This window comes from Nematostella vectensis, chromosome 7 (assembly GCF_932526225.1).
Source record: "Nematostella vectensis chromosome 7, jaNemVect1.1, whole genome shotgun sequence".
NCBI classification, from domain to species: Eukaryota; Metazoa; Cnidaria; class Anthozoa; order Actiniaria; family Edwardsiidae; genus Nematostella; species Nematostella vectensis.
The window spans coordinates 2,394,997-2,421,424 of record NC_064040.1 but is presented as its reverse complement, the minus strand read 5'-3'; the positions used below and the strand labels follow the sequence as shown (position 1 = coordinate 2,421,424).

General features: G+C 40.2%; 3 protein-coding genes, 1 long non-coding RNA gene and 1 pseudogene across 4 annotated transcripts; 2 read left to right on the top strand and 3 right to left on the bottom strand.

The window, feature by feature from the left end:
• Window positions 1-778: 778 nt before the first annotated feature.
• On the bottom strand, window positions 779-8,009 carry LOC116609575 (5-hydroxytryptamine receptor 7-like). The gene is made up of 4 exons (XM_048730583.1): window positions 7,868-8,009; window positions 7,620-7,790; window positions 6,024-6,140; window positions 779-5,878 (listed from the first exon to the last, which is right to left on the bottom strand). Exon 4 carries the CDS (start codon window positions 2,698-2,700, stop codon window positions 1,030-1,032), a length of 1,671 nt encoding a protein of 556 aa, XP_048586540.1. The 5' UTR covers window positions 2,701-5,878; window positions 6,024-6,140; window positions 7,620-7,790; window positions 7,868-8,009; the 3' UTR covers window positions 779-1,029.
• Window positions 7,836-10,605, bottom strand: LOC116609573 (annotated as a pseudogene).
• A 589-nt stretch (window positions 10,606-11,194) lies between these two features.
• Window positions 11,195-23,562, top strand: LOC5502093 (4-hydroxybutyrate coenzyme A transferase). Its single transcript, XM_048730141.1, has 9 exons — window positions 11,195-11,425; window positions 11,574-11,678; window positions 15,447-15,599; window positions 19,250-19,489; window positions 20,672-20,860; window positions 21,322-21,537; window positions 21,795-21,932; window positions 22,833-22,961; window positions 23,089-23,562. Exons 1-9 carry the CDS (start codon window positions 11,317-11,319, stop codon window positions 23,274-23,276), a joined length of 1,467 nt encoding a protein of 488 aa, XP_048586098.1. The 5' UTR covers window positions 11,195-11,316; the 3' UTR covers window positions 23,277-23,562.
• LOC125568271 lies at window positions 15,606-16,975 on the top strand. The gene is made up of 2 exons (XR_007312219.1): window positions 15,606-16,167; window positions 16,688-16,975. It is a non-coding gene; the product is annotated as an uncharacterized LOC125568271 (long non-coding RNA).
• On the bottom strand, window positions 23,381-26,416 carry LOC116609568. The gene is made up of 3 exons (XM_048730142.1): window positions 25,612-26,416; window positions 24,740-24,999; window positions 23,381-24,239 (listed from the first exon to the last, which is right to left on the bottom strand). Exons 1-3 carry the CDS (start codon window positions 25,706-25,708, stop codon window positions 23,793-23,795), a joined length of 804 nt encoding a protein of 267 aa, XP_048586099.1. The 5' UTR covers window positions 25,709-26,416; the 3' UTR covers window positions 23,381-23,792.
• Between the last annotated feature and the right edge of the window lie 12 nt (window positions 26,417-26,428).

Sequence of the window (26,428 nt, the reverse complement as noted above, 5' to 3'; positions counted from 1 at the left end):
ATCGGCAAAAAAAACTGCAGGGCGACTTCGACTCGAACGAAGTGCTTTAAACCACAGCTTAGATCCATGTGGGATCTAGAGCTGCGACCGGGTGCCGATGAAGTTTAACTGAGGCAAACCGGCTATGCCATGCTGACGAGCCCTAATAAGGACGAAACAGCTGTCCATGGTTGCCGAATTGCACGGGTAATAGACTGTGCTAGCGTCCCGTCTTGGCCCGACTGGTGCAAATGTGTGTATGCTAGTGTGCTTCTAAAGTCCACATTTATGTTTACATACTCGCAGTGATTTGGCTATCCGACGGAGTTTTAGGCTAGCAAAGGTCGCATGCGTGATCCGCACAATTGGCATCACGCTAGCCCGGTCGCAGCTCTAGATCCCACATGGATCTAAGCTGTGGTTTAAAGCACTTCTTTCGAGTCGAAGTCGCCCTGCAGTTTTTTTGCCGATGAAGTTTAACTGAGGCAAACTGGCTATGCCATGCTGTCGAGTCCTAATAAGGACGAAACAGCTGTCCATGGTTGCCGAACTGCACTGTTAATAGACTGTGCTAGCGGTCCGACTGGTGCCAATGTGTGTATGCTAGTGTGCTTCTAAAGTTCTTTTATAGCGCGGTTTCGTGTTAAAGCCAAAAGAGCATAAGATATTGATATAGCCCATTCTCGTTCCCAGAGCTCTAGGAACAAGAATGGATAAAGCCGGCCCAGCTTCCTTTCCCTTTTTCTTCCCTTTTCCCCAAGATATGGGGAGGGGGGTCAACATTAACTTTTTCGAAACAGACGTGAAGGGAAGCTTCACAAATTCTTTAAAATCTCAATACTTATATTTTGACAGGTGCACTATTCTGGCTAAAACAAGTGTAAGCCTTGTATAAGCAACACAAGTCAGTTTATGTCAACATTAGATTGTGGCATTCTTGCGCAAGGATGCCACGCAAATTCGTGAAACGGCCCAACTCAGGGTCTCAACTCAGTTCCAGTTATGGGCGAAGTTGCACTAATTAAATAAGAAAGACAATTAAGAAAGATTTTACAATACTGTTGTCATGCTGTAATACATTGTTATGCTTGATGACGTCAATGGTGCTTCTTGGCTGTTGATTGGTTGGTTTTGCTCGGCGCTGAATGGCTGGTTCTGTTGCGCTAGTTGCGCAATAGAAAGCGACAACAGATTTGAAATATCACGGTTACTTCTTCTTATTGCGTTATCTTTGCTCTTGGGATTGTTCTGGTTGTGCGTGCATCTGTTAGCATCCTCGTTGTTAGCATTTTCTGGGCTTCCGATACTGTTGTTCTGATTATTGCTATTACCGTTTATATTTTTCCCATTTGTTCTGTCGAGACCACAGTTGTCAACTTTTCCCTTATCATTGGCACTGCAGTAACAGCTGCAACTTTTTCTACATCTTTTGCTATCTATGTATCTGTTTCTACCTCTGTTGGAATTGTTATTTCTTATTTTACCGTTGCTATATCTTCTGCTTTTGTTACCATCAGTGTTACTTCTCACTGCGCCTTTATTTTCAGTGTCGCTGCCACTGTCGTTATGGTGATCACCATTGGTAATCTTGCTTTTTATTTCATTTCTGTCTGGACTAGCTTCACTTTCCGCACCAACATACTCATCGTCGGTTACTGACGATGCAAAATTACAAATTCCATGTCCAACGTATGGGAAGGTGCCAAATATAACGCTTTCGTGCCTGACGTAGTTTTCCTTCATGAGTAAAGACGTTAAAAACCCCACACTTGAAAGATCTTTAGGTGACTCTTCTTGCACTGAAGAGCGACGCAGCACAACCTTTTGCAGTGCTCTTTTAAAGTTTGGGAGCCGCCAACCGAAAAGAAATGGGTTAATTGAACTTGGAAATAAAAGCGATAGGAAATGGATATCTCTAAAAATGTGGATAGTGTTGCAGCTGCAGTTGTCACAGAAATTTAGCAGATATGCAAATATAAACGCCGGCGCATTTAAGATAAGAAAAAATGCAAGCAATGTGAGGAAGGTTTTTGTCACTTTTGTATCTCGTTTTTGTAGCAGTTTATCTTCGTTTCGGACGCAAATGTTCACTCCATTAGTATAGCTTGGCAAAGTCATCAATTTTAGTTTCTTTCGATGGCGCCGAAGGCTGCTCCACACTTGTATCTGAACCAAGAACAAAACCGCTAGAGTTAACAGTAGAACACTGTTCACGTAGACAAATGTGTAAGCGATAAAATCAACCTGGAAGTAAAGAAAAGTGAGCGCGATCGAGAAAAGCCACACCATTAAGGATACTTTTAGGGATCGTCGATACGTTAATTTAGCTCTGTATTGCAACGGATTCGTTATACTAAAACATCTGTCAATTGCCAAAGCTGCGATGCTCAGGACAGAAGCCGTACACGATAAAAACGTGAAAACGTGAAGTGATCTTATCAGCGGAATTGACATTGTATTGCTACCCTCCAGGGCGTGAAACGCCACCGAAAGGGGCATGACTATTAAGCCTTGAAGCAAATCAGCCAGCGTTATGTTAACTATAAGCAAATTAAACGCAGTCTTGAGGTTTTTGTAGGGGTCCTTGTAGATCGCCAGACATATGCAGACATTGGTAGGAGCTGAGATGCATGTTAGAAGTAAGGAGATGCCTGTTGAACTGAAAGACAGGACCGGCATCCCACTGATGTTGCCGCACTCCGGCGGTCCGCCAAATCGCATTTCCAAAGTAATAAAAGATTTAACAACCAAGGATCCCGTCAAATAGGCATTCCTTCCGTAGACGAGCTCTTCATCCCTCAGTCTTACCTAATAGCCCATTTCACTACTGATTGTAGTTAAATGTCTCACGTTAAAGGAACATTCAAATCTCCAGTAGTCACCTCTTCGATAACTCTCAGTGTAACCTGATCGTTGACCGCAGGCAGCAATGTTTAGAAGCTCTTAAAGGTTCAGAAAGTCTAAAAGCTCTTGCTTGTCTTGTTTTCCTATCGAAGAAAAACTTGCTAGATGTTTACGTATTTCCAAAATTGCTTTTACTTACTGCGTGGTGGTTGGTCACTGCCGAATGACTGCCTTCGGCGATGTGTAAAGCACCTGCTAAAAGGAATCTTCATTTCGTTTTCACACTTTCTCGTGAACGCTCCTTAAATGATGACACGTCCATACGTCAGCTTAGAAATGCAGTTCTAAATAAAAGCTCCTTTTTTCCCCTTAAACAAGTAAATCCTGCTAGCTAAGAGAAAAAGTGTAATTATTATCTGCTGTTTTGTCATTTCACAAGACCCATTTAACGCTATCGGGGGGCTCTTACATTTAGCGATCTTTGATGGAAGTTCTTCTAAATAACGCTTCCTATAACTTCCGTCCACGTCGCTGTTTTAAAACAATATCTTTAACGAACATAATTGTTTTTATCTTATCTAGAAATAAAATAGACGAAAAGAGATTTCGCCATTACTTTGATTTTAAGGTGGTCCTTGCCACCTCATTCGCCGCCCGTGCGCTCATTTTATCTAATGCGCGAAATTTTATCAAGAGAATAAAATACTGCGTTGCGAAAGCCAAACAAACTTGGCATGTACTTAGCATTTTCTAGATCAGAAATTGGAAAAATTCATTATGATACAGCCTAATGTCATGCATTTTTTCGGTACGCTTTACTCAATCGCACATTATGAAAATCCAATAGTTCTTATAGCTTTTTGTTTATTGTTGACTATGGTGCAAATAAAACATAAATAGTAATATCATTTTGTAGGCAGTTGGCAAGTTTCTTCTGTTTACTTGTAACGCGCTGAAAACTTCACCTGTTCTAAAAGCTTAATTATTCTCCGTATTCTTTGAGTAAATAATCATTTCATTTTTTTTATTTGACCGGGAATCCTAAGAGTCAAGGACGTTTAGCCGAATCTCAAAACCGACTGCTTTCAAGAACTCTAGTAGTCATTAGAATCAATTAGAAAGGCGCACCAACTCTCCCGCCTCCAAAACAGTTCTTTTTATTTGAACAAAAAAATATAGTAATGATTTCTGAGAGTGGTGTTTCGTATTCAAATTCATTAGGTGTTTTTGATGAACAATTCTTTCATAATGAACATCGCGAAAAACTATCGATTTTTGCACATGTTATGTAAAGTATAAATGACGTTGCGGTTGTATTTGAGAAATTCACACAACCAGTCAAACATAAGTTGTTTACAACAAGTAGTTATTGTGTATTTGTACGTAACCGGCGAAGCTATTAGAAAAAATATCCTCCTTTTTTCATTCATATTTATTACTTTTGATGGAAAAAGTTATTGTGCAGGCAGGTATATTAAAAATAAAAACATTCCAAAATAAATGCTTTCGAGACTTTAAAATGAAGTTAATTTTATTTCAGTGACAGGGTTTCTTAAGTGGTATGGTTTCTGAACATTTTCTTGAGAGAATTTTCCTCGCCATGTGAGTTCGGCCGTTTTGCCGCCCTTTGAGCACAAGCCTTGCGTTTTGTCAAGAGAGTCTCGTTTTCGCGCTCAAACACCATCCAACGGCCCAAGTTGGATGAGGTGAGCAAAATTTGACGCTTGTTCTTTGCTCACTGCCTCGCTAGGCCAAAGGCACACAGTGTGCGGATGTCGATCGAATTAACTCACGTTTCACTAAACCAAGTTAAATGCCTATCCTTTCTCACGTGCTAGAGTTTGTTTGCCAACGAAAGCACAGGTAGCCCAAGCTCTATATTTGGGCCTATTGCAGAAACAATGTAAGTGAAAATAAAAAGATAACTTGCTGAAAGTAACAATGTATTGTGTTTATGTTTACATTCTGTGTGTTCTTTGACCGTATTAAAGCGTCTTTGGTGTTTTGAAGAATCCAGATTCAAACAATGTTCAGGGCGAAGGCCAACGTGAATGCGCGGGTGGTATACACTCTTTTTTTAATAAAATTCTTATTATAAGAATGTCGAGCCTGAAATTTCACCAAATTTTAAGAACATGCTAAGAACGTCCCGAGGCTCAGATATCAGAAAAAAAAATCTTTTTTTGGTCCTGATGCGTTCCAAAATGCAGAACCGTAGGCAGAATCAAATTGTGCTCATAGTAATAACCTTATTATTGCTACTGATCATTAGTGTAACTCTCTTCCTAATAATTCATTAGGTATTAAATATTCTAATATGCACTAAAATTTAAGAACATCGTTAAGAACATATTCAGCCTTGAAATGCCCGAAAAATAAGAACGGCCCAGCCTCAACTGAAAATTAGACGTTCTTTTAAAAAGGAGTGTACCTTGCAAGAGCATTACAAAGCATTCGCAGGAAATATCGGTGCTTGTAAATATCGGTGCTGCCATGTCGATAGGGTCCTTTTTTCAATTCTTTTTCTCTCTCTTATTGTTTAACCCATTTATTCCTGATTTGGGCAATAAAATGTAAAAAAAAAACAGACAAAAAAAAAACAGAAACGGCAAATGTTTGTCTTTCTTCAGGAACGACCATGTCTTGATTACATTATATTTTGCTGCGCTTAGCCGAATAAAAAACCGAATACATCATTTCCCGTAGCTTTATCTAGTTTGGAATAAATTTAACGAGTCTACAGCAGCTTTTCTTGTAGGATATCGATAATAGAATGATTATTCTTTGAATTCTGATACCCTTTTTGTATTTTTCTAGGTGGGTCTCTTAGTTGATGGAACATTAGATATTCATATGATCATTAATCTTCCCTGTGCAATCTGGTGTGAGACCAAGTCTGCATCATCTCGCCTATGCTCTTCCCCCTTTCTATTGACTGAATCATGCGCAATACAACATCGGATAAACCAAGAGGCTTAAGATGGACGCTGTTGTCCCAGTTAGAAGACCTGGATTTGCAGATGATCTAGCTGTTCTCTCATTCAGCCCTCAGCATCTGCAAACCAAGACAGAGAGGCTAACCAGCTTTGCAAAAAAGAGCGGCCTTAAAGACACAGATCATGTTCAAAAATAGCACACCGACTGCGCCTCCGATCACCGTCGATTCCAGACCACTCAAAAGAGTTGAAGATTTCACCTACCTTGGTAGTATAGTTAGCTCGGACAATGCCGCTGAAAAATACATCACCGCACGTCTGGGCAAAACTCAAGGCGCTTTTGCTGCACTTCGTAACATCTGAAGGTCAAAGCAATACAGCCTGAAAACCAAAATACGGATTTACAACAGCAATGTGAAGTCAGTCCTCCTGTATGTATCAGAGTGCTGGAGAGTGATTACGACCGAATTAAGAAGCTGAACGTGTTCTATAACCGTTGTCTAAGATGAATCTGCGGTATATTCTGGCCAAATGTCATATTAAATGGGGAGCTTTAAAAAAAGACCAGTAGCAGCGTGGTCAATCAGATCAGATATCGGCGCTTGAAATGGCTTGGTCATGTCCTCCTCATGGACCAACAGCGGATACCAAAGATTGCCCTGCATTAGACACCAGCAGAAAGGCGGAAACCCGGAAAGCCAAAGACTACCTGGCGAAGAACCATCGCCTCTGAATTAAAAGATCTTGGCCTCAGTTGGGGACAGGCACAGTACTACCGCAACCGCCAAGAATTGAGGCGAACTATACTGGCCTTATGTCCCACCAGGGATGACGAGGCCTAAGTAAGTAAGAAGGATCATTAATCGCTATGATTTTTTTTTTTATAATTCAGAATCTCCGGGGCATATTTTTTATCTGATTCCAAGTGCTTGCACTCAATCAAAATATGCAGACATTGAGTTAACCGCGTCGTTGAGCTCTATGCGGTGTTATGACCGTTTAGCCCCCCCCCCCTCTTTATTTTTGCATATGAAGAAAACATTGTCGTAGGGATCTGGTACAGAGGAATTTTAGTTTCTTTTCAAAGGCTTTTCCCATTGACTAAAGATGGTCACAGTCACTGTTTTTCTCTTCTGAATACAATTCACAAAGTTTACGAAGCACCTGCGGTAAGGCAGCCCTAACAATGGCAAGAATCGTGCAGGTTTTCCAAATAAGGATTATATTAGTCTCCTTATATGGAACTGACTGGGAATAACGACAATTTTTGGCTAAATTTTCTTGATATAATATGTTTTTTTTTTTTTTTTTTTTGGGGGGGGGTACTTAAGGCCGGTCAATATGCTAATAACCTTTAACCTTAACTTTAAAAATGTCAGTCACCCACTCCTTTGTTGTTGTTAATCATTGAAAATTCAGCGGTTTATTTGCAAGGAAACTTCAAAATAAAAATGTACGAATGAAGTCTGATATGTAATTGATGATAATTTGATTTGAAAATATCTTGGTTACTCGCTTGAATTAGCCGATGCTTGTGCCATTGACCGGGAGCATAAAATGGCAGCGCGATTGGTCTTCTTTAAAGTTCGCTTATGACCAGATTTAGACCTGTATTTTCAAGCTTCTTTTAACATCGAGTCCTTCCTACATCTTCAATGTATACTTCAAGTGCATAATCTATAATAATCTATCATCAATTTGGGGTGCACGGTGTAAATTATAGTTAAAGTGTATGGCTGCCAGGGTCGATCTAATGGAAAAACCTGAGATTAATGTGTTTCGGCCGCCTAGATAACATGTTTAATTCTAATGCCCATTCTCCTTTCTCTCGCACAGTATTTAAATTTTATATGTGTTTACCTGGCAAGGAGTCCAAGATAGGAGAATGACAGCATCTTAGGTGCAAATTGGTTTACAACAGAATGTAGCCTTCAAGGCAGCTCGTTTGCTGTACCGGGGAGGCCTGCCTTATCTCTCTCAGCAAAAAGGTGTTATTCAGAGCCTCACAAAGCTTTTCATATGCTGTTGAACCTGAAAATAAGAGACACAAACCAAGGAAAACATATATATTTTTTTCTAACACTTGATAGATCCATAATTCTAGTCACCTTTAGTGAGCCATAACTTCTCTGAGTGGAGTTTGTCATGTGCACACTTGTTAAACAAGTTGTTGGGGATATTATTGTGGATATTCAAAACACAGTACTGGAATGCTTTGAACTTAGCCACAATAATATCCCCCATCTTTGCGGTTGTAGACATTACTGCCCAGTAGAAGTGGTTTACACATGCCTTCCTCCAGCGCCCAATCGCCTCACAACCCTTCTCCTTTGTCAGCTTTATAAGCACTTTCTGGATCTCTAAAAGATTAAATGAGTGTACAATTATTTGAGTATTGTCATTTTTCTCCTTTTTGTGTATGTGTCATGCTGTGTTTAAGTTTGTATCTCACTTTTTCCTATATGCCATAGATCGAAGAAGTGGTCAATTACAGGCTTGCCAAAGTCTCTGCAAACTTAAGGACACTCCTCTCTCGTCCATTTTGCTTTTTTAGTATGTCGATCAGAGACGAATGCCTTGATGATAATAGAAGTCCCCAAGAGGAATGTCAGAGCTCTCTGGTGGCCTTCAAACTCCATGGCAGTACTGCTCCAGGATTCATTTGCCCGATAATTAAATATAATGATTAATAAACCACAGCATAGATAAACTTTATAAATTGTAAACTTTATGAGTTATATAATATAGACTACCTGAACAAGAACAATGTGGATGATATATCCAACTGTGCAGCAGAAGATGGTGTATGTGCAGTACTTGGCTGAATGGCCCATGCTGTCATGCCGACCATCCCCTGCTACAACAACTTCCTTGTTAGACAGCTCACATATGACCTTGGTCTGGAAAGATTTCCAGAATTTATGGACGCAAAGGATAAGGAGGTGTCGCTGATTGTAGAAGTAGGTAGGGAAGTGGTACACTAACACTCCCATATGCTTGAGTACCAGCAGAACCTTGTTGACGGATGCCCCGGCACAAAGAATGGCAAAGCTCAGCAGGAGGTTGCCAGTAGGAAATTTGCCAAGGATGTATGTTTGGCTGTCCCAGGAAAAGACATATTCACACTGATGACAAGCAGCAGTAATGGAAAGCATTGTCCCTTTCTGCGATATATCCAGCACTGGCTTTGGGAAATGGCACCTCCTGCACACTTGAAACAACAGCAGCAGCTGGCACAAGAAGACTATCCCCTTTGGCTGCTCCCTGATGTCTTTTGAGTCACAATTCAACCTTTTGATTAAAGAGCACTTTTCTTAGAATGTGTAGTTCCAGAAAATATCCACCCCCCCCCCCCCCCTGGCATGGAGGGGGTAGGTATGACCCCACCTACCTTCTCCCTCCCCTCCCCCTACCCTCTTGGATTTCTATTTTGGGTAAGCATTTTGACCCCCCTCCCCCCGGAATATTCCTGGGCGTTTGTACCCCCCCCCCCCCCCCCCCCAGAATTTTCTGGAACTACACAATCATAAGGCTTTGATAAATATGAAACGATACCTTGGGTTATTTGCTGCTGTCTCATCATCTCCTGCTCTGTGGTACTGCTCTATCAGCTCTGGTCTCCACTCTGGGTCACCTCTGTCATCTTCCTCGTCTTCGCTTCCATCCTCTTCATCGCAGCTTTCCACCTCCATCTCTGCTTCATCATTGTCCTGTTCAATGTCATTGATATCATATTGGGTCTCTGCAACAAAAACAACAACAAAACATTGGAGTTGTGAGTATTTGTTATAATTTTTGTTTATCTCATTTCATTCCATTCATAATTGAAGTTTTGAACTAACCTGAACTGACAAGATCTGGGACAGTGTCCATAAATGACCTAGCCCATCTCTCCTGGTTTGAATGCAGTGAAAGTTTCAATTTTCTCACACTTCTCTGAAGACTTTTTTTTTCTTTTTGACGCACCTTACATTGGGAACATCGATTTGCCTTAGGAGCCTATTGGGATATTAAACAGATTATGTAGTGAAAAATTCCGCTTTCTTCAACAGTAACCACGTAATAATAGAAAGATAGAGTGGTTTTCAAAATCCCGTGAAACAAAATTTGAAAATGTTATAGTCAAGCCAGAACAAAAGAGAACAAAGACATTGCAGTGTATTAGTAGTAAATAAACTAAATAGTATTTTACGGGATTTTGAAAACCACTCTAAGACTGCGAGCTAGCCTACAAGTTAAGTACTTACTTGAATTTTAGAAAGGAAATGTTGGGGATTAGCAATAATATATGCGTGAAACATGAGTACAGGGAAAGTTGTAATAAGAATTGAATGTAAACTATTTGATAAATATCCGTTAAATGCAAAGAACTGTATCTAAGGAATTACTTAGGCCGGGGAAAGGAATTTCCATGGCAGTTATTGGTGAAAAGGAAAAATAGCATGTAGAGATATTTATGAAACTCACCTTTGCTCTTTGACGCCATTCCCGGTCCGATGGTGAAGCAATGGTTTTCAATTTGGTTTCCAAATTGTTGGTACGGATCCCTTTATCAAATAGCGCTTTAACCCGGACCCCTCGCCAAAGTGATAGCATTCTCTCTCGAAGTGGTCCGAGCACACAACAAAACGACCCAACGGATTCTTCGAGTGGAGTTGTACAAAGCGTATCCCACTCCGCCTTTTTTGGACCCGATTTTGGGCTCAAATGAAGGCTTTTCCCTGCTTTATAATGTTTTTCACAATCCTGAACAACGCATCGAGATCCGGTCATTTTAAATGCCATAAAAGCGAAAAGTTATAGTGGTTATCTTATGTTTATCTCTTTCGAGTAAGTAAATTAGCCATGTGCTCCAAAAACGTATTGAGTATGTGACGTCACGTCCTGGTTAGTTTGACATTTTGACACCATTTTGACAGGTGCAAGGTAACCAGGTCAAAGGGACACGGCAAATCAATGGCGGACACAAACCTACAATATTTAATGAAACTTTCTACATGGTTCCACTATCATTTACAGCAATCTGACTAGACCAGTGCTTAGATAAGGTATCTTGCTTAGTATCTAGCAAATTTACGGCTTTCTAGGCGGTTTGATCATAATCGAACTTTAAGAAAAAAAAAATTAAAATCGCCTATGGAGCCAAACAGGGGCTTAGTACCCCCTTTCGTGTGCGCACGCTACCCTACACATTGTGAATAATATATTGCATAAGAGAGCATAAATCTGTTGCCACGGTAACTAGTTTAAAGGTCAAAATTAACTTTTGTAACGGCAAAAAGTAGAAACATTAAAAATAAAAAAAAGACAAGAAAACAAAAACGTCTAAATCTTAGAAAATATTATATCAGAGAGAATTTGGACAGGAGTGCAAGGAAACTCATTTCGTGCGCAAAAAAGGAAAAGGCATTTTGTGACGTCACAGCAGTGACGTCATCCCTGTCATCGGGTGGTGTAGGAGCGTAGCCGGATGATCAAGTCTTCCATCTTGAACCACGGATTTGTCTAGAAATAAACCTCTCTTCCTTTACGAAGAGCGATTTTACAAATCCACAAAATGCTAGCGACGAGGCTAGCCCTGAGTCGAGCTGTCAAGCCAAGATTTGTTCGACCGGCAGTTTCTTCGTGGATTTCTGTACGAAATCGCGAGGCTGGGGAAGCGAGTTGTGAGTTTACAGAGTGATCAATGAAATCTTCACCTATTTTACGTATTTCAAGCTTGTTTCTGATTTATTCAAGCTACAAAATGCTTGCCAGTTGTGGTTCTTGTGCCTTTTCTGTCTTTTTATAGTAAATATTGTTTAAATTTCACAGCAAACCGTCCCTACTACACGTATTCCTCGGAGCCATTCCATCCGCTGCCAGGTCGAACTCCGGCATGGAAATCACCCGAAGAAGCCGTGCAAGTTATAAAATCAGGCGAGTTTAGAACCGAAAAGATCCCCTGTGCTCGCTACATATCAACCAATAAACAGACAATAATTCATCCATTATTGCACAAATGCAATGAAATTGGAACCATAATTTGCAAGAGATTTATTAAACCCTAAATGACACATAGAAATTTTAATCCGCGGTACCAGCAGGAATCCAACATGAAATTTATTTCCTCATGCGATGCAAATGCAGAAGAGCTTAGACTTTCGTTAATGCTTTGAGATTATTTTGCTTGAGCTTCGACAAGCAATGAATTAATAGTCTGTCCCGCTGCGACCACTGAAAAGGAAACAACATTGATTAAGTTAATTAAGCATTTTTTAAGTCTAGACATTTAAAAATGAAAACAAAACTAGAATACTACAAAGAAAATAAAAACTCGTCCAAACAGGGCTTTCTTTGAGGCTAACTCCTAAATTATGTTATGTTTTTGGTCCTGTACAGTGATTGTCTTATACTTATACAATTTCCTGAATAACTGGGTTGAATTATAAAATATGCAACCTCAGTCCATGCACATGTATAGCTCCTATATGGACGACCTGTACAACACCTACCGTATCATTCAAGCTGCTTACGGTAATGATTCAAATAAGCACCCTCCTTTTAAAAAAAGTTCCTTCCCTGATAAGCGCCCCTTACCAAATAACCCCCCCCTTCCCTCACACTAATAAGATCCCTACAAAAACACCACTTGAATGATGTAAATCTTAATTACAACACAGGTCTGATTATTATCACTTCAACATCTTTATACCTATGTGTCCAAATTTTTGTTCTCAATTGATTCAAATGCTGGTATTTTCCACCAAAGTGAAATAGGTGGCCCCCTCCCCAATAAGCGCCCCCTCCCCAATAAGCGCCCCCTCCCCAATAAGCACCCCCTCCCCAATAAGCACCCCCTCCCCAATAAGCGCCCCCTCCCCAATAAGCACCCCCTCCCAAATAAGCGACACCTCCCCAATAAGCACCCCCTCCCCAATAAGCGCCCCCTCCCCAATAAGCGCCCCCTCCCCAATAAGCGCCCCCTCCCCAATAAGCGCCCCCTCCCCAATAAGCACCCCCTCCCCAATAAGCGCCCCCTCCCCAATAAGCGCCCCCTCCCCAGTAAGCGCCCCCTCCCCAGTAAGCGCCCCCTCCCTAATAAGCACCCCCTCCCCAATAAGCGCCCCCTCCCCAATAAGCACCCCCTCCCCAATAAGCACCCCCTCCCCAATAAGCGCCCCCTCCCCAATAAGCACCCCCTCCCCAATAAGCGCCCCCTCCCCAATAAGCGCCCCCTCCCCAATAAGCGCCCCCTCCCCAATAAGCGCCCCCTCCCCAATAAGCGCCCCCTCCCCAATAAGCGCCCCCTCCCCAATAAGCGCCCCCTCCCCAATAAGCGCCCCCTCCCCAATAAGCATCCCCTCCCCAATAAGCGCCCCCTCCCCAATAAGCGCCCCATCTCCCAATAAGCGCCCCCTCCCCAATAAGCGCCCGCTCCCCAATAAGAGCCCCATCTCCAATAAGCCCCTTCCCCAAAGACCCGAAAAAAATAAGTAAGCGCCCTGGGCTTTTATTCAAATCATTACGGTTGTTGGAATTAGGGAAAGTCAAACCCTAACCATTTTTTAAAGTAATGTAAGATAGCTTAGTGCTATGAGCTTAAGGTTAGTGGAAAGGGTCAGAAGCACTCTCTGACCCAATTTTTTTTTATAATTTCGAATTGATTTGGTAACAAATAAACTACAATTTCCAAAAAGAATTTTCTTTTTATCTCAAAAGAATCGTGAGTTACAAGGAAAGCTCGTTTTCTGTCGAATATAGACCTAACACGAAAGGTGTCACAATTCCTTTAATCCTTTTAAGACACAGCATCCCACAACTAATTTGGTGCTCGTTATCCGGGAGGTTTCAAATCTGAGGTGACACAACACAGTGTTATTATAATTTTGGCGCCACTCTCGCATACTTCTTAAACTATAATTCCTATAAGCATTTATTATGATACTGTGACTCCATCGACTTTTCCGAACTTCAACGTGGTAAAACCTAAAGCGAAATCTAACCGAAATCCGTGGCTATCAACCATCATATCTGGACAAAAATGGATCGTTGACGTATTGAAAGATTTTTAAATGAAGCGAATATCGTTCTACCCTGAAAACCAGAGGCTCGGAGAGTTTTTCAAACGAAGCGCCCCCTAGCATACTGTGCAAAGCGGGTATTCAGCCTCTGGAAGCCAGGGTGATATCATTTATCTCGTGGATCCAAAGAAGCAAGAGCATTGTCGATAACTTGGGGAGTTGTAGCACCACGTTTGTTTAGTGGCCTTAGCCATAGTGGCTTGCCTTCCCTTATTAACTCGAGGTTTCACGCTTTCTTTTTAGCTTACTCTCTTTGACGCATTTCATGTCTTTGCCATGGCTTCTTACTGGTTGCGATTTGTGATGAGCTACAACGCAGGCACAAAGAGTTCTCAGTGCTCATATTACGAGCTCCCCATGAAAAATAGGGAGCCGTATCCCACGAGCAGGGAGCTTGTCGGCACTTGTGTTAATGGTGAAGAGGGTAGTGACAGGTTGCCTCTTAATCCTCTTATGTTTACTTAGCTTTAGCGGCGAATAACTCTGCTATGAGTTTTGCTCCAATCTGCGTGCTTTAAGAAGCTATTGGCACAACACAATTTATTGTAAAGAGTTCATGTTTGAAACATTGTTTTAGTCGATAATTTGAGATTAATATCGTGTCTGCGATTTTCGAGAGTCCTTTCTTTTGCCGAATTATGAACTGTTATGTAACGAAGATCGGGTATCAGAACGTCTTACGACTTTGAAAACCATTCCCTTTCGAACAAAACAACCAATCAAAATTCGCAGACTCGATTTTGGTGTTTGTTATGTGCTGATTGATATTCTGCGTTTGAGCCGGTCTTACGTGGTAACCCTGTGGTCCTATAACTCTATATGTAAACACCACTTGTTTTGTCAGTTTTCAGGGCGCGCTTCATACCGTATAAACAAATCACTAAATTTAGATTTATGGTAGTATTCTACATGTATTCAGCTTTAAAACGATATATTATTCACAATATTTCGTTAAATATTAGCCCGTCAAGACGCATTCTACGAGAGCCGGTCGACGACCCTTTCTACTATCCTTAACTTTTTGAGGACCAAAGTGTGAAAACCTGAGTCTCTTCATTGGGGACTTTGTCTCCCTCATGACATGGTAGACATGTTAAATGGTGGCCCCATATTGTCAACCTTGCGAAACCTTAAAGAAAAATTATGAATTAACTGTTCACCATCAATGCCTTTTTTCATATTTTTATTCATGTTTTGATGCAATATCTCTGAAGCATGTTTTGAGGCAATATTTAATTGAAGCAAAATTACTCTACAAATTTAGGGTCTTAACTTTTGTCGTGTGCAATGTGCCGCTAAAAAGTTTACAGTACCTTTGTGTAGAGCAGAATCTCCATAACCACTAAACAGTTAAAAGTACCTCTGAGTACAGCAGAATCTCAATAACCACCAAACAGTTTACAACAGCAGAACCTCTATAACCACCAAACAGTTAAAAGTACCTCTGAGTACAGCAGAATCTCCATAACCACCAAACAGTTTACAGTACCTCTGTGTACAGCGGAACCTCTATAAATTAGTTGACAACTCTATATAACAGACACACTTTTTGGTTTTGAGGCTGTCTGTAATATTGATGTCTCTTTATTAACTGTACAAGTTTTAACTGTTCTCTTTTGTGCAGGCATGAAGGTGTTTGTACACAGTGCCGCCGCCACACCCATCCCTCTAGTGGAAGCCATGGCCAAGTGGGGCAAGAAGGCCAACCTGCAAAATGTTGAGGTCATCCATATTCATATAGAAGGGAATGCAGAGCATACCAAGGAGGAATATGAAGGTTAGAAAATTAAGTTATTTTATAACACAAAAGCTTGGACATTAGTAGATGAAAAGATTTAAGCTATTTCACCACAAAACCTTGGATGTTAGAGGAAAAGATTTAAAGGGGAACTGCAAGCTAAATACAACCAGGACTCGTATTTAGATGTAAAAACAAAAAATACGCTTACTGTAGGTGTTTTCGCGCGGTTATAATTCGTTTTCGAGAAATTCGACGTTTCGCCACCATCTTGGATGTTTTGCTCGTCAGCGCATAAACTGTCAGCGGTCGCTTTTGTGACGTGCTGTATGAACAAGATGGCGTGGTCTATGTTGCTCTTTGGCATTACCGCTGAAACTTTGTGGCAGCCATTTGTTTTCGTCTCATTCCACGTTGCATCAAACAACCTCACGTTAAATCATTCAAGCTCGAAACTATGCAAGAGCAAGCATATCACAACCAAACCACAATGGATCTGAGGAATCGGTGTACATGTGCGTAAAAACTTTGTCGTGCTGCTAATGAAGTTATTAGCCTTAAAATGGGTAAAATAAGCTTTTACTTGAAAATGAATAAGAAGATTCAGGTATAACATTTTCCTTGTCTTACATTCTACATTTCAAGTACTTTGCTTTGAAGTCAATTATGTAACATGACATCCGAAATTGCATCCTTTATACGCTAGGCTAATATGAGAATTTATTTAGAAACTTCAGGTTTTCATTCTTCTTTATTCTGCGAAATACCTTTAGTAATGTTACTGTAATAGCTTTGACTGGCTATGGTTTTAATCTGTATTTTATAATATGAATGGCGTTTTCTTTAAAATAGTTCATATATCATTTATTGTTAACTATACATTATACATTATTTAAAATTTATACTGCAAGGATGCTGTAATGTTTTTCAGTCAATAAAGTACAACCATCATTTTATTGGCTACTTTTTACACAATTATTTGAACTCATGGATGCCTACTATAGTGTTTCAATATAGCCTCTTGATTGTCTGCTGGTATTTGGACTTTTCATAATATGAAAGTACTGTAAGTTATAATAAATACATTCCTTTTTTTTATAAGAACCTTATAATATTTTTTTTATTAGAGTGATGCTCTAAAAATGAAGAATCAAGCTAGTGACTTAAAATACTATTGTACAAACAGTCCATTTTATTTGTTCATTTTGGTGGCAGTCACAAGGTGATGTGCTGCTTATCATTTTCTGGAATGTGGTTGATGACTGCATTCCCCACCTCTGGATGATAAAAGTCCAATCAAATGTTACCAGTATATGAGAATGTTTGAATGCAAGGATTACACTGATGAAGAACCTAAAAAGAATAACTTCATGCTTCACACCTGTACCACAATAAAAGGTTGTGCAGCTGTGCTATATATGTGAGTCTACATTTATTTTGACTATGTGGAGTATACTGACTTGTTTCAATCAAATTGCAAATATCTGAATCTAGGGTTATGGGTCAGTGTTAGACTTTTATTTGAACACAATCAATATCAATCATTAATAGATTGGGCAAAAAGATCAACCCTTTTAGTTTTCTATGGACAGAATCATGTTGGCACCACACATTGCCAATATCTGAACAAGTTTTTATATGATTTTGTATTGTGTACCCCTTGCCTGTAGCCTGGAGTGTGTCAATGAGGGGGAGGTGGTTGTTGGATTGGGGCTGCAATTCCCTTGGAAATGCACTAATGCTCAGCAGAAATTTTATATTCATTCTTTTGTTGAACCAATAAATGGCGGAAATAGGGAGGAGTTGTCTTGTCTTATTTTATATGAACATTTATTAGCTTATTGTTTAGTGCTACCTTCTATATGATTACAGTAAAAGCTCTGCTAACTAGGGGCTAAAATTACCAAGTGCCAAAAGCTAGAGACAGAAATTTTGAAATAAAACCCCTATTTCTATCATTCTAAACCCCCTCTTTCTATTTTCTTTTAAGACCCCTCTTCTAGCCGAAGAACAAAATGTCCTGGGGGCTGACTAGTGAGGCTTACTAGGGGAGTTTTGATGCTGTTATGGTGATTCCAAATTTGTTATAGTTGTTCATATTTTACCAAGATGGTGAACATCATACCATGCACGATCTCTACTGCATGATTACTTGAAATGCACTGAAAAAAAGGGGTTGCTTTTTACTATAATTTTACCTTAAATATAAGCCTGTTCAATCCCGAAGAATGACTCTCATTTTACAACAGTTTTTAATGCAAAGACTCACTGAGACGAGAGTATGCAATCAAATACACAACTTTTAGCAGTTCATCTACACAATTTTATTAGAAGGTCTGTTCGGCAGTTATAGCTAGCACACAATTAGTATAAATACAATCAACAAATAATCTAAAAAAATCTACTTCATCGACTATTTCCTCGCTCCTCGCTAAAAAAGCTGCATGTAAACACGTACTCTTATCGAATTTATTTCCAATTTGCTAAATGCCTTCTATTAACATTTTCAACAGTATTTCAAAATATTTCAAAATATCACTTACAGTTTTTCTGTTATGTGGAAAAGTACTTAAATCCAGGCACTTGTGGCGGATCAAACGATAAGTTCTATGTTGTAAGCTTATCGAACAGTCGTTTGAGTACATGAAGTCGCACATATTGGGTTTTGTTTCACTTCATGGTCTTCTGTCACACTTTTTCGATCTTGTTTTAAACAGTGTTCCCCTAATTGATGTTCTTCGTCCTATGTAGTAACATCATACTTTGTATCTGAGTTTGATATGCTGAAACCTCGGTGATTACAGCTCGCAGCTAGTTTACAAGGGGTAGTCTGAGTGTAACTCGAAGAGGCGCGCCTGCAATGAGAATAAATATTTGCATAAGGCGGGAACAAAACGGCATCTTGTTCATACAGTACATCACAAAAGCGAGCGCTGACGAGCAAAACATCCAAGATGGCGGCGAAACGTCGAATTTCTCGAAAACGAATCATAACCGCGCGAAAACACCTACAGTAAGCGTATTTTTTGTTTTTACATCTCAATATGAGTCCTGGTTGTATTTAGCTTGCAGTTCCCCTTTAAGCTATTTTACCACAAAACCTTGGACATTAGAGGAAAATATATTTAAGCAATTTGACCACAAAACCTTGGACATTAGAGGAAAAGATATAAGCTGTTTTACCATAAAACCTTGGACATTAGAGGAAAAGATATAAGCTGTTTTACCATAAAACCTTGGACATAGGAAAATATATAAGCTGTTTTACCAAAAAACCTTGGACATTAGAGGAAAATATATAAGCTATTTTACCGAAAAACCTTGGACATTAGAGGAAAATATATAAGCTGTTTTACCAAAAAACCTTGGACATTAGAGGAAAATTGTTAGAATGAGCAAATTTTCAATGTGGGTTTAATTTCAATGCCACTATGTTCTGAACTTTGATTGATGAGTGGAAAAAAAATTGTTTATAGTTCATCTTGTTTATTGTTCTAAATTATTTATTTTTTAAATTCACTTTGACATTCCTCACGCAAGAAATGACTAAAAATGTATATGTCATGATCATACATAGGTCCACATGTTATATATATATTTGTTTGTTTGTTTAGTTGTTGTGAATATTAAATGGCCTCAAACTATTCGATTGCATCAAAAACTAATTTAAAATATTTTTATATTTTCAGGGATCTTTCGTGACAACTCTTTTTTTATTGGGGCCAACTGTAGGAAAGCTATCAATGACGGCAGAGCTGACTGTACTCCAATCTTTCTTAGTGAGATTCCTCTTGTTTTCCATCGTAATCTGATTGAACTAGATGTTGCCCTGATTCAAGTCAGTCCCCCTGACAAGCATGGCTTCTGTACTTTGGGCCCTAGTGTTGATGTCACAAGGGCAGCTTTACAAAATGCAAAATATATTATTGGTGAGTGATTCTGTGTAGAACTGCACTGGCAATTTTAGGAGATTTTGTCATTATCATGTTCTTCCTGCCAGCTACTGCCAGCAATGAGTGCTACCCATTATGTAAAAAGCTTTGAGCTATCTGTTGCTTGGCTAGCAGATCCTAAGTTTTTGTTCTTACCTTTATTTTAGATACAGTAAATGCCTACATATAAGAAACTAGAAATTTCAAGGTCAGGCTGAATAGGTTCTTATAAATCAGGGTAACTTTTAACAAATCAGGCTAATGCTGTGGTTAAACTAGAGCTTCCAACCTAGGTTCAGTAACTGGCTAACTGTGGTTGAAACCAACGAGACAGGAAACATCTTAGTAGATGTCATTGAGAACAAATGAAATTCTACTGCGATAGAGTTTAAGGGAACTTTTTTAGACCCATGGTTTGTGGCCTCAACTAAGGTTGCAGTGAATAACGCTGACAAATACAAAACATGTCACAATGTTTAATTGGAAAAATTTTACAAAAGAAAAAAAAAACAAGAAAAATTTTACAAACAAAAAACTAGAATTGGTTTCAGGGTTGTGTTGGCATTCAAAAAGTTCATGAACAGCAATATTTTGGTATCTGATTTTTTTGTATGTGATTTAAAAAATTCCTCCCTTGTATTAATGATAACATTTTATGAAGTAGAAGAATCTGAAAGAGCCATTCATGGTGCATACAAGCGCAAACACAGCTAGTTTAAATCCCATAACTAATAACCCCTGGGGAGGATTTTTCTGATTTTGCCATCTCTTGGGGTATAAAATTCTACCAACTGCTATTCCTAAGGGGATGTTAAACGTTTTTTTTCGAGTCTGTTATCTTTTAGTGTATAAAATTTGACTAGTTGCTGTTCCTAAGATGGTGTTAAACGTTTTTTTTATTATTCTGCAATCTGTTAGGGTTAAAAATACCTTCGACTACACCAAATTTGCTATCTCTTAGGGGTAAGAATTTCTGTTGACCACCCCAAAGTGCCCTCCCTTAGAGTTAAAATTGATTTTGTCAATGATCACCCCGTCTGTTTTTATTTGACAATCAACATTTAAGTGATCTTTCAAATAAGAACCTATTCTTCCCTGCCATACATCTTAGGTTCTCATAAAAAAGGTACTTAAAATACAAAAGCCTTGTTGGTTCTTAATCTCTGGTCAATTTCACAGGGCTTGTGAACCCCCAGTGCCCTCGAACACAAGGTCCCGGAGGCATTCATCAGTCACATCTAGATGTTCTCTGTGTCGCTGACTTCCCTCTGCCTGAACACAAGACTGGAGTGCCCAGTGAACAAGACAGGAAGATTGGGAAGTACATCGCAGAGAATTTGGTGGCTGATGGTGCCACCTTGCAGATGGGTAAGTCCAGAGGCATTAGGGGTATGGAATGGGTGAGTCCAGAGGCATTAGGGGTATGGAATAGGTAAGTCCAGAGGCATTAGGGGTATGGAATGGGTAAGTCCAGAGGCATTAGGGGTATGGAATGGCAGAGTTAGTCACACACACCTCCCTTAAGAAGGGGTAGTGTAAAGAGGACTCAAAGTTGCATATTACTTTCATCCAATGCTGTAGATGTAAGAAAACCTTATGAAGAGGTGGCATATTACTTTCATCCAATGCTGTAGATGTGAGAAAACGAAGAGAAAATGAAAAGGGGGCAAAGTCAGCTCTTGCCCTAAACCCACCCATGCCCCTGACCACCAAAACGAAGTCTCTTTTTATTGAAAAAAACTCCAAATCCTAGACTTGATCATATATTATCCATGCCTGCTCATCTGGTTTTTGTGACACTGACACTGATATTTTCCCCTTTTTTCAAGGAATTGGAAGTATTCCAGACTGTTGCCTAGCTGAGCTAATGGACCACAAGGACCTTGGTATCCATTCAGAGATGTTCAGTGATGGTGTTGTTGACCTGGTAGAGCGTGGAGCTGTTACAAATGCCAAGAAGAAGATCTTGCCAGGAAGGATTGTTGGTAGCTTTGTGATCGGCACCAAAAAAGTGTTTGAGTTTATTGATAACAACCCCTTTGTAGGTAAGTGAACTGGGTGGTCATTTGGTGTTAGGTGTGTCCAGTCTGTCTGTCTTTGTGTGCTGATTACACTGCTGGGAGGGGGGGGGGGGGGGGGTGGCGGGCATGGGGAAGACACCGAAGGGGTGTACCTGTAGCAAAGTGGAAGGGAAAAAGCATATTGATTTTACGAGGCCTATATTTTGTGATACTTATCATGTCTACTGTACAAATTCACTTGTGAATTAATTTTGCAAAAATCACACGTCTTATCTCCCCAGTTATGCTTGATGTCGGCTTTGTAAATCTAGTCGCCATCTCAAGTCAAAACCCCAAGATGACGGCCATTAACTCCTGCATAGAGGTCGACTTGACCGGACAAGTTGTGTCTGACTCCATTGGCACTCGCATGTACTCAGGTAACAGAGACCTTGGGGGGGGGGACCTTGGGGGGGACCTTAGGGGGGGGGGAGGTTTTGGGTATGCCTTGGTTCCACACAATGAACTAATAAATACAGAAAGCTTTTTAAAAAATATTTACCTAAGGTTAAATAAATTATATATAGAAAGCTTTTTAAACAATATTTACCTAAGGTAACACAGACCTTGGGGGTGGGGGGGGTGGATTTGGGTATGCCTGGTTTCCACACAATGAACTAATAATTACAGAAAGCTTTTTTACAATATTTACCTAAGGTTTAAAGACATTAGATTTCAAAATTGGATCAGCGAAATCTTAAATGACAATAGTAAAATTAGTAACGAACGCAATAAACTAAGAACTTTAAGACTAAGAATAAGTATCCCTGCCATAGAGCATAGGATTGCTCTAACTCGACTAAGAATAAGTAACCATAATTTGCAAATTGAGAAAGGCACACAAGAACCTATACAAAGGTTGAAGAAAGGATTTTTCCAACATGTAAGAAAGATGTAGAAGATGAATTCCATTTCGTAGTAAAATGTGAAATTTACAAAGATTTATTAAGAGAGAAATTCCTACAAAAGATAGAAAGTACGAACACTTCACAAAATAGAATCTTTAATTTGATTATAAACCCTACAGCTAATAAAGCAGGTCAATAGGACCACTCTCTCGTATCTACCCATGATACATTGCCATGGCGGATATTTTCAACGCGAGCGAAAGCCAAATTCTTGGCGGCTTTATGTATTCTGATGTATTCACCGCCTGATGGTAGAGGTTCGTGGCAAAAATGCTATTTTATGTGGACTCTTTTGGGACCTTTTACCGATAGTGCAATGCATCTTAGGAAGACTGAGTTAATTTATATAAAAATGTTATTTGCCAATTTCAGGTGTGGGGGGTCAAGTAGACTTCTTACGAGGTGCAGCCCTGGGCTATGATGGCCTGGGGAAACCCATTCTTGCGCTGAACTCAACTACAAGCAAAGGCGAATCAAAAATCGTACCATTCATCAAACAAGGTGCGTATGAGTTGAGCCTCTTTTCATTCTCACACAACCTTTGTTGTTGAGTTCCATCTGTGTCAAAATTGCTGCTATTTTGCAAAGACGACACTTTGCGTTCCTGATGATGATTGGTTGATTTCAGGCGCTGGCGTGGTGACGACACGTGCGCATGTGCACTACGTTGTGACTGAGTATGGTATCGCGCAACTCTTCGGTAAAAACCTGCGCCAGCGAGCCTACGAACTGATCCGTATCTCGCATCCGAAACACCGCGAGGAGCTCGAAAAAGCCTCCTTTGACCGACTGAAATGCATGCCGTCACCCGACTAGGCGGCGGATCTCACCCGACTAAGCGACAGACCTCTCCCGACTAGGCGACCGACGGACTTTTTAATGGCAGACCATTGCATTCGCTACCACCATCTACACGGAGGTCCAATAGGAAAACATTAAAACGTAATTTATTGAGCTAAAAGATCTTGTAATAGAATATATTTTGATATGGTAATAGGTTTTAAGGTAAATTTTGCTATTTGTTGTAATATAGACCTGTCTTAGCGCCGCTGTCCTATGTTTGAATAATTCTAGTTTATATTATATTATACTATCGCACGTATTGTTGTCTAGGATTTTAATTTAACACTCAGAGATGGTATAAACCCGTACAAGTAAAACACCGAGCTTCCGCAGGCTTTACTATTCCTGTGCTATTAAGCAAGCGAAGCCAAACAGTTGTTTGCAGGGGATTTAATTTCGCGAAATTGAAGTTCTGGGACTTCTTTCTTCTTTACAAAAAAAAAAAAGCGTTGCAGAGCTCCGACATTGGATATTTTTTTTCTCCACAAGTCAGTAGTTTCCAAGCTCGTTTGCACTAGCTATCAGCCTGTACATCTCATCACTCGGCGTCACATCCAACCACAAGGTTCCCCATACGCCATTCTCCTCAAAGTCCGTGACACTGACGTTTACTTGTCCTACGATCTTCTTCTTACCGAACTTGGTGAACGAATACAACCGAAAACGAAACCAGCACTTCCTCAAGTCCCTCTTTCTGAATCCATCAAACGCGAATTGCTCGTCGAAGATGGCGCGATAAGCCGGTTTGGAGAGCGTTTTGTAACGGAACTTCGTGGCAAGGGGTTGCATTTTCACGTGCACTTGTAATGTATTGTAACCGTGTTGTTGGAGGACAGTAGCAAGCTGAGTAGCCTGGCAAATATTGACGGCAATGCGACCGGTTGTCTCGGAGTAGGCGGCGGAGACCTGGAGACGAGCAATGGTACTTGGAGTCTCCTGAAACAACATAAATCACATGTTTATATGCAAGGGCGGTAGGAACAGAGTTTGTTAGGCTAAATCCTGATAATTAATAACGAGTTTCCCTTCAATTTCTAAAATGTGCCTTGTTTGCGACGCTTTCTTCATGTTTTTAATGAGAAAACCCGTCAACAGGTCATGTTGCGTAATCCGAGCTACTACCCCGGGGAGCGCGAACTGTCTCCGACGAGCTTGCCGAAACGTGCTAAACATAGCTAAACAAACACTGTTCCTACCGCCCTTGAAGATGCTCTCGTATCTTTTATGGTCTGTAAATGAAGGGATTGCTATCTACGCAACCTACTTCAGTAGCTCAGAGAAACATATCTTTCGATGATACACTTTTTTTTTACCCGAAGTGGCGACGAAACCACGTGCGCGATTTACCATACCCAAACCCGAAATGGCGACAAACGGCGAACAGTGTGCGAGCCTGGAATCGACAAGCCAGTCACAAAGGTTACCGATATACTCACCTGAGCCTGTTTGATTTTCTCGTTGGTCGTGTTTAGTACCCATTCCTCCTCGTCCTCCTCACACTCGTGTCCATCGTTAATAAGCGCCCTCGCCTCTCGCGAGATCAGTGAGCGCAGACCCAAGCTGATGTAGTTCCGTTCTCGTGTGTGCAGCTTCTCCATCAGCTTGGTCTGCATTCTCCTCAAGATCAGGAAGAAGATGGCGAGGAAGATGAGACTGAACGCCAGGAAGCTCAGTAGGATGATCGCCGCGTTTGGAACTAGAAATGCCGTCATAACATAGTCATAATGGGTCGGTGTGGTGTGCGGGGAGGTACTTTTCACGGTAACAACTCTACTTTTTGTAATGTAGCGAGTCATTTTTCTTTAGACCAAAGCAATGCAGGATTTCTCTTAGTGAAGGGACGAAGCAGCTTCTTGTCTCGCGCGTCTTCTTGATGTTTTTTACAAGCCCCCTCACGACGGATAACGAGAATTAGCGAGAATTAGCAAAACAATAATCTTAGCCCGTGTTTAACTAGTCTCCCTCGCACAAGGAGACTAGTGTTTATTGACTGATGTAAGTGATATTGGCTTTGCTGTGGCAATCAAGTGTAAAAACGGCTAAACGTAGAGCTTTTGGGAAATGTGACAGAAAACGGTCAAAAAGAGAAAAGATAAGCCAGTAGATACAAATGGTTCTATTGCATTTTAACGGACACAATAGTGTTTTATTGTTTTGCCTTAAAACGGTTATTACCGTTCCATCCAACATCATCGATACATCTCTGTCCTACTTAAGAAGAGGTTCGATTCAGCAAATTAGCCCTCCCCCCCCCCCCCTCCCGTTATTTCTCTCATTTAGTGATGTAGAATGCTATCTGTGTTATTACCTTTGTAGTTATACTCTTCTGTCTTCTCCGAGACTGTGACATTCCCATGTAGAACTGCAGTTCCATTCCACCCCTTTTTTCTCTGAATAGAAAACATTTTTTTGTAAAAGTGTTTAAACCTGTGCTACGTTCAAGTAATTTTTGCTTTCGCTTGTCTCGTATCTTCCTGAATCATAGCGAATTTAACTGCGTATTTCGTTGTATTATGCATTTATGTTATACTACACGGCCACATGTGTTCATAAAATACTGAAAACAACCGCCAAAACTTTGGAGGAATGCTATTGGCCAACTCAATTCTCTCCATTTTCCTAATGTCGCTATAATGCTTTCAGACCCGTAAACTTTCTTCAGTCCAGTGACCTTCGACAATGGTGTGAGATTAGGATCGAATTTGGTTAACAAAACAGTCACACGTGTCGACAAGCAGACACGAGTAAATAATCGTTTAGCTGTCGATACAGATGGTTTGTGTTGGGTTTTAGATTATATTTTTGTCCGTTTAGAACGCACGAGTCATCAGTAAGTTAAAGGAGGCTAAAGCCGTTGCAAGATAGAATATTTATAAACCAAGGAATCACTTATAGTCTGTTAGAATATTTAATTTATCGACCATGTTATAGCTATGTTATCGTCACTGCGTTCTCTTGCCTTGTTAACAGTTGAATGCGCCGTGTATAATCTGAGTTTAAAGGTTTTTTTTAAATATCGTTACAAATCTTCGTTTGATGAGTTATATTTACTTTAAGGGAGAGAAAACAAACTACCACAAGACTCGTAAAGCATAAATTGTGATGTTGCTTTGTTTGTTTAACGA

Bases quoted from the DNA above. Each gene is read 5' to 3' on its own strand.
- LOC116609575 (XM_048730583.1), bottom strand. From the start codon at position 2,700: ATGCGATTTGGCGGACCGCCGGAGTGCGGCAACATCAGTGGGATGCCG.
- LOC5502093 (XM_048730141.1), top strand. From the start codon at position 11,317: ATGCTAGCGACGAGGCTAGCCCTGAGTCGAGCTGTCAAGCCAAGATTT. The intron at 20,861-21,321 runs GTAAGTCCAGAG...CCTTTTTTCAAG, and splicing joins TGGTGCCACCTTGCAGATGG to GAATTGGAAGTATTCCAGAC. The intron at 22,962-23,088 runs GTGCGTATGAGT...GGTTGATTTCAG, and splicing joins CGTACCATTCATCAAACAAG to GCGCTGGCGTGGTGACGACA.
- LOC116609568 (XM_048730142.1), bottom strand. From the start codon at position 25,708: ATGTTTTCTATTCAGAGAAAAAAGGGGTGGAATGGAACTGCAGTTCTA. The intron at 25,000-25,611 runs GTAATAACACAG...CGGCATTTCTAG, and splicing joins AGAAGAGTATAACTACAAAG to TTCCAAACGCGGCGATCATC. The intron at 24,240-24,739 runs GTGAGTATATCG...ATGTTGTTTCAG, and splicing joins AGAAAATCAAACAGGCTCAG to GAGACTCCAAGTACCATTGC.